The 7,709-nt window shown below is 42.6% G+C and overlaps 1 protein-coding gene across 1 annotated transcript in view; it reads left to right on the top strand.

Annotated features, from left to right (window-relative positions):
* Window positions 1-1,251: 1,251 nt before the first annotated feature.
* MRPL39 (mitochondrial ribosomal protein L39) overlaps window positions 1,252-7,709 on the top strand; it is a 22,969-nt gene continuing 16,511 nt past the window's right edge. The window contains exons 1-4 of the mRNA XM_007117919.4: window positions 1,252-1,368; window positions 2,164-2,370; window positions 4,169-4,308; window positions 6,751-6,850. Of these exons, the coding sequence (XP_007117981.2) occupies window positions 1,305-1,368; window positions 2,164-2,370; window positions 4,169-4,308; window positions 6,751-6,850 (511 nt within the window). The 5' untranslated portion in view covers window positions 1,252-1,304. The remainder of the gene's footprint in view (window positions 1,369-2,163; window positions 2,371-4,168; window positions 4,309-6,750; window positions 6,851-7,709) is intronic.

The following is a 7,709-nucleotide window of genomic DNA, read 5'->3' as shown; positions in this document are numbered from 1 at the left end:
TCTATGCTACATCCCCAGTACTTATAACTAAGTTTGTGCCTTATGACCCCGTCCCCCAATTTCCCTGCAGGAGGGAGTCTTACGGTGCCCATCTGTTCCTTAGCCAGTATCGCCACCTGGTGGTGGTGCATTTCAATTGCAAGTCAAGGAGCAGAGTGGGGAAAGGCCTTGGGCTGAATTTGTCAATTTACACGATTTAAATAAAGCTATAGCAGTAAACAACTTTGAATAAGAGCATTTCCATACTAAACCTCTGGGATGCTTACTTCAATAGCAGCAACATCCTAGTCGGACAAAGGAATCAGACACTGCGCTGAATGCAAAGGCATTCAGTTGTTCAACAAATACATATTGAGCGCCTACTGTGTGCCACGCTGCGTTCTGGGTGCTTGGGATCCGTCAGTGAACAAGAGACAAAAATTTCACCCTTTAACATGGGATCCTTTTAACGTGCTCTCTATATAGTATATAAATTAATCTAGATAATTTGTAAAACGCTCTACGAATTACAAAGTTCCCTCCAACGTCAACAGGACTGTTGTGGCCTCTCCCGCTGCAGAGCACAGGCTCCGGACGCATAGGCTCAGCGGCCATGGCTCACGGGCCCAGCCGCTCCGCGGCATGTGGGATCCTCCCGGACCGCGGCACGAACCCGTGTCCCCTGCATCGGCAGGCGGACTCGCAACCACTGCACCACCAGGGAAGCCCGACAAGACACGTTTTGAGGTCCATATTACTACGGCTAAATAAATGGAGAAGCCGGGTTTAGACCCACTCCAGCTACCCTAAGAACTCACCCTTGCAAAACCGAGAGTTAAGCCAAGAGCTTGAAGATGCCATCGACGTGGCCGGCCGGGCTGACCACGAAAGTAAGAGTAAACAGAAGTCATCTTTTCTCAGTTTTTCTCCCCAGAAACATACTTTGAGAGAAGCAAGGGTTTCGCCCAGCAGGCGGGGATCGAACCTGCGGAAGGTGACGACGCGTGTCGGGCTCTGCGGCGGCAAAGGAGACGCTTGTCCCTGTGCAGAGCCCACCGGGTGGCAGACTGGCCGCTGTGGGGCCCAGGACCTCCGGGTCATCCTCCGCGCGCCGGGAACAAGCCGGGCTCTGGACACCAGACTCCAGACCTCCGGCGACTGACTCTCAGCGAGGCGCGAGCGCGCCCCCTGGTGGCGGATGCAGCCCGACAGCCCGGCTCGGAACCAAACTGTCCGACGGAACCTGGGGTGCGCGCTCGGAGTTTCCGGGGAAGAAGACGGAGAAGGACCTGCGCGCGGCGGTTCCTAAGGCCGCGGAGGAGGCAATGGCCGTGGGAGTCTGGGCCTTGCGGCTCTGGCGGGCCGCCCCCGGCGGCGGGGCTGGCTGGAGTGAGTTTTAGCGGCCATAGGGTCAGGGAGGGAGGCTTAGAGGATGGTGTCTGTCCAGGTTGGGCCCGAGGCGGGTCCTGGGGGGTCCCGCGGGGTTAGGGGCCGAGGAGGGTCTTTTGAGTCCCTGCTGTGTTGGCCGCCCCCTCCCGGCCTTGGGGTACATATTTCGGGACGCGACAGGGACGGGGAGGGCAGGGGCGGGACCGCGGGAGGAGCTTGGGGCGCCCCTGGGAGGGAGACCACGTTCCGGTGCAAACGTGTCCTTATTTTTCCACTGGACTCGTACATGCCTTGCCAAATCCTCTGATTTGGGGTTTGGAAAATAAGCTTAGCATTTCTCACTCTACATATGGAGAGTTCTGGCATGCGCCCTGCAGTCTCGTGGAGCTTTCTTGTCCCCAAGACCTTTTCAAAGCGACAGTTTTGCTCACCTTTCCAATGACTGGTCTGGTGTTGACTCCACTTCCTGGTTACTTTTTGCCCCTTATTGTAAAGCATAGATTGGAATATGACCGAGGGAACTGGTGGGAAGTGGCGAATCTGATGGTGAAAGAGCAAAGTTGAAGTAAAGGCGCAGATCAGGGCAGGCTGCAGTTCTTTTCCGTGGGCGTTTTAATTATTAATATTAGAAAGGGGTTTAAGTTTACTTCTGAATTCATTTTGGTGAACAGCGTTTAAAATTCCCTTGCCTCCCATTCTTTCCTTGTTGGAGGATGGTGATACGGGAGGGGAACAGGGTGGGGCAATATATTATGTTTTGGGTCAATATTCACATTTATTGTAACTTCTGCACAGGATTTATAGCAACATCACCTGCTTCTCAGCTGTCACCGACCGAACTGACAGAAATGCAGAATGATCTATTTAACAAAGAGAAAAATAGGCAGCTATCATTAACTCCCCGAACTGAGAAGATTGAAGTTAAGCACGTTGGGAAAGCTGACCCTGGCACTGTCTTTGTCATGAATAAAAACATTTCAACCCCTTATAGTTGTGCCATGCGTAAGTAACGAATCAGGATACCATTTTGAAGATTTTGCATAAATCAGGAGAAGGACCGGTGCAGAGGAGACCAGATGCTGTAATTGCTCGCTGAACTTCCCGGAAGTTCTCCTTTATCTAACATCTTACCGCGTGTTCACTGCGGGCTTGGCAGTTGAGGGCACTGTGGGTCTTGAAAGGTTGGTGCTGTAACGCATAGGTTGTCCTGGGACTTGCTGGAATCTGGCTGAGTTTAGAGGGCTGTCATTGTTTCCTGCAGGAGGCAGACATGAAAGCATTGCTAGTAGCGTGCTTGCCCCTTTTAGACACACTGTGGTGTAATGGGAACAGTCACCATGTGAGTCCCATTAAAGGATTTTGGGGTGGAGGGACTGCCCTGGCCTCAGATGATCAGCTTTTTTTGGCCTTCTTTTCCTTTACTGCTCTTTATAGCCTAACTTAAGTCTTTTATCTGCTCACCACTTGCCTCTCTGTGTGTTGTGTCTTTGTTTACCTTTACATGTACATGTAGTATATGTGTGAGTGCATGGGGTGAATGTGATTGGGGTAAAAATATTTGTTGTGTTCATATCTTAGGGGAGAAAACAAGGCCCTGTGTGTGATTTGGTGTGGAAATGAAGGGAACAAGGCCTCTATGTTATTTTCAATCAAAATGCTTTTGTAGTAGCTTTGATAGAACTGGTAAGGTTTAAATTACGAAAGAACAAAAAGTAGATATGTACACTTACATGCTCGCTCATATTTGACTGGCTCCATTGTTCAGATTTTTGGAAAACTCAGTAATGATTCCGTTTAAGTAATTAACTTTAGTTAAAAGCTTAAGCTGACCTGCCGAGTGTGTACTCTCAATCTTCCTTTACTTTGGCACTTGAATTAGTACTTATAATTGCTTGCTTGTTTGGCAAGCATTTATTGAACCTCTGCTGTAGGATAGGCATTAGGAATACAGAGGAGGCTAAGACAAAGCTCAGGCCCCTAAGGAGTTTTACACACATCACATGTAGAGATGAAGCCTCAGAACCACTCTTAGCATGACTTCTGCCCTCAGACTTGCTTGTCACTCATACCGTCAGTCATTCAATAAATTTTATTGAGTACCTAGTGTATTTCAGGCCTGACGCTAGTCTCTAGCTATACTGGCGAGTGAGCAAAAATAGGCATGATCCCCGCCTTATGGAACTTATTTAGACCTGTGGTTTGACCACTTCTGTGAATAGCTGGGTACTCAAAAAACATCTAATCAGAGTTGGAGTTGCATTCTGGAGTCATATAACAGACCAGAGCTGATTGGTTTATGTGTGAATTCATACTGATAATTATTGAATAAAAACTGGTAACTATGGTATTTAACTTGAAGAGTCCATGTTAGGGAAGTAAAGATGGTTTGGGAACAAGACCCCAAACCCATCTAGAACAGACTTACTGGGATGTATATTTATATATTTTCCCTTCTAAGTTGTGTGTGCCTATAGCCAAATATATCCATGATGCTGCTCTCTGAATATTTAAGTGTAGCTCTTGGAAAACTATTTTATTACTCAATAATTCACAGATTAATTTCAAGTTAGACTTGGCCTTAATGATTTTTGTTTGGGTAATTTCATTAATAATTAGCAATACATTGGATGTGTTGGGAATTATTTTTTTATTGGCTACAGATCTTTTTTTTCTCCCCAAAAAAGACAGCTTGCAGAATCTTGCCTTTCTGTTGTTTTATTTCTTAACGTAGCACTTAAACATGTAATTTTTCACTTGGGTTTTGTTAGAGTTAGATCTTCAATCTGTTTTAAATTCCTAGATTTAAGTGAGTGGTACTGCAGGAAGTCCATTCTGGCTCTTGTGGACGGACAGCCTTGGGACATGTATAAGCCTTTGACCAAGTCATGTGAAATTAAATTTCTTACTTTCAAAGATGATGATCCAGGAGAAGTCAATAAGGTATTTCTGCCTCTATGTTCTTTTGTACCCCTCCCCTCAGTTTTTTTTCTAGTCTTTTTAAAAATTAAAATCTGTTTCCTATGGAGTTTGAAATGTACAAATCTGGCCAAGGTCAAATGTTGTACTGTACTAGATAATCAGGGTTTTACTTGGTAGATTAGGCATGTTCATAGTTCAAAAATCCTCAGTGGCATTAATGTCTCTGTGTTTTGGTTTGAGAAAACTAAATGACATTCATATCTTTGTTCAGCTTACTTTTATTAATCACCCTGTATATTGCAGTAATTTCATTCTTGTCTTTCACCATCTTTTCTGGATTATTTCAATAACTTTTTAACTCTCCCACCCACCCCCCTTTTTAAATCTGAAAGTCTTCCTTAATAGTCCTGCAAGAGTTTTATTAAATGATGTGACTAAGGATGATGTCACTTATCCCTAAAGAACTTGCCTACCTGATAACCATTCATATAACTTTCCCAGCTCTGCGTGGACACTTTTCTCACTCTCGCCTGCCTTTTGAGCTTCACCTTCCACGGCATCTTTCCACTTCCTCTTTGCTCCAGCCACACTGGAGGACTTGGTCACTAATGGTTTCTGTTGTGTTATCCTCCTTGCTTTTGTTGATGCTCTTCGAGTATTTTCTTTCCTCCCTGTTAAAATCCTGTTTATCTGTTATAGTTCAATTGAAATGCCATATGCTCTGTGGAACCTTCTCAGTTTCTTCTTGTCAGAATGAATCCGTCTTTTCTCCTGGGCCTCACAACATGTGGCTAGTGTCTCTAGATACAGTAGTTTGATTTTCCCTTGTAATACGAACTGTTGAATGTACTGGATTCTTGGCTCTGTGAAGACAGGGATCATGTCCCTTATTAGATCTTGTCCTTGACTTACATATAGTAGGTATTTAATAAATATTTGTTGAAATGAAATACTTAAAGAAGGAAATGGTAGACATGATAATAGTAGTAGCTTACATTGAACATTTATTGTATATCAGGCACTGTTTTAGTGATTCACAGGTATTAACTAATTTAATCCTCATTAAAAAAAATCCCATAACAGGTGCTATTATCTCCTTTTTACAGATAAATAAACTGAGGCAAGGAGAGGTGTAGTAGCCTGACCAAGGTTACCAGTTTGCTAAGTGGCTGAGCCTGGATTTGAACCTAGGAGTTCACCAGACATTAAAAACAATCAAGTCAGATAGATGAAGAAGTGCATTTTGCTGCTGGCCTTCAAGGCCTGGGTTTGCATTTATGTTTAGTGTATTTGTGTGGTTGTGTAGAACACATTCTGGAGCAGTCTCTGCCATGTGCAACCAAGTGAGCCCACTCTTGTTGTCCTCAGATATGGAGAAGAGCTTAGGAAAGTCAAGTGCCTAGTTATAGTAGTGCCAGTACAGAGCTTAAGATGGTGTAGGACTTATGTTTCTCTTTATGACTCTGGGAAGGTCATTGCATGGATACCCATATTGGGCATGTCCATGGATCAAAATGCTAGTGAGATGAAAGCCCAGTTAATAGTGAGGTTGCTTTGTTATAAATATGAGTAACCTAAGTGATATGTGATGTTAGGTATAGGATAGGAGTCATAAATAATTCTTTTTCTTAAAAATTTTATTATTTATTTTATTTTTATTTATTTATTTTTGGCTGCATTGGGTCTTTGTTGCCGTGTGCGGGCTTTCTCTAGCTGCAGCAAGTGGGGGCTACTCTTCATTGCGGTGCGTGGGCTTCTTATTGCGGTGGCTTCTCTTATTGCGGAGCACGGGCTCTAGGCGCACGGGCTTCAGTAGTTGTGGCACGCGGGCTCAGTAGTTGTGGCTCGTGGGCTCTGGAGCACAGGCTCAGTAGTTGTGGCGCACGGGCTTAGTTGCTCCGTGGCATGTGGGTTCTTCCCGGACCAGGGCTTGAACCCGTGTCCCCTGCATTGGCAGGCGGATTCTTAACCACTGTGCCACCAGGGAAGCCCATAAATAATTCTTAAAAGTTGGCTTCCATTGTAAAGCAATTATACACCAATAAAGATGTTAAGGAAAAAAAAAAAAAGTTGGGTTATCCCTCCATATTTATGTATGTTATAAACAGGTACATTTTAATATATTCATTTTACTTCAGCACAAGTTTGTTAACAAGTTAACTTTATCCTGGGTTAAAAATAAAATTACTACCGATAGTAAAACTGTTTATTGGTTGATAAATATTATAGGGTCTGATATCTTATACAAACATTGCTAACCACATGAAGTTGGTGCTTCATTCTTTTGTGGGTTTTGCTTGGTGGTGGTCAGGTCATGGTCTGATGGTAACCATTGCTAAATGCGGAGGATGGACAGATATTTGAGAAATGGTTCCTAAGTCAAAAGTCAACCTAAATTTTAATATTAAAGAAATGTTAGTAAATCTTGTGTTTATTATATTTGTGTGTATTTTATTTTTCTAGGCTTATTGGCGTTCTTGTGCCATGATGATGGGCTGTGTGATAGAGAGGGCATTCAAAGATGAATATGTGGTCAGTTTGGTCAGAGCTCCAGAAGTTCCAGGTGATGTACACATATAAATAAATAAATAAACATATATATATATGTGTGTGTCTATATATATATAGACACACACACACACACCCCCACACACTTTCTGTAATCTTTGAATATTTTGGTACCTATTTTTGTTGTTGTATAGAGTTCACTTCTAATTTAGTCTAATATAAATTACCATCATACATATATTCCATTTATTATGGGTAACAAAATCCATCCTATTACTGTCATATATACCTTGTATTTATAATGGTGAAAGAACCCGTTTTATTTAATTATTGGAGGTCAATTATTAACATAATAGAATTAGAGGAGAATGTTTCTTTTGAATGTGAATTTCATGTAATTATACTGTGTCAGTATTTATTTCCTACCATTTTAAGCACTTATTTCCAAACAGAATGTGAGGAGGAGGAGATATGAGTATAAATAGACTTCTGTAGAAAACTGTGTTTAGGTGGTACCATTTCACCAGAAATGACCCTGACACTGGAGAGGAATACCATTTTGGGGAGGTGGAAGAGTTCACATTCTTTGTAATTTTCCTAAAACTAGGATTTTGCAACAGGATGTGTAGTAGGATCACAATTGTATTTTTTTTAAAAAGGTGGAAGTTTATATACCAAAAAATATTTGATTTGGCAATAAATGATTCTAAGCAAAACAAAACAACAAAAAATGAAGAAATTTAGAAGATATTAAAAAAGAAATTAAACATTTCATGTCCATTTAGTTATTCATCTACTTATTAAATATCTTACTCTAGGGATTATTATTTCTTCTTTTTTTTTTTTTTTTTTTTTTTTTTGCGGTACGCGGGCCTCTCACTGCCGCGGCCTCTCCCGTTGCGGAGCACAGTCTC

The sequence above is a fragment of the Physeter macrocephalus genome, chromosome 1, assembly GCF_002837175.3.
Source record: "Physeter macrocephalus isolate SW-GA chromosome 1, ASM283717v5, whole genome shotgun sequence".
In the NCBI taxonomy this organism is placed as follows: domain Eukaryota; kingdom Metazoa; phylum Chordata; class Mammalia; order Artiodactyla; family Physeteridae; genus Physeter; species Physeter macrocephalus.
The sequence above is the reverse complement of the archived record's forward strand: the minus strand, read 5'-3'. Positions and strand labels throughout refer to the sequence as shown.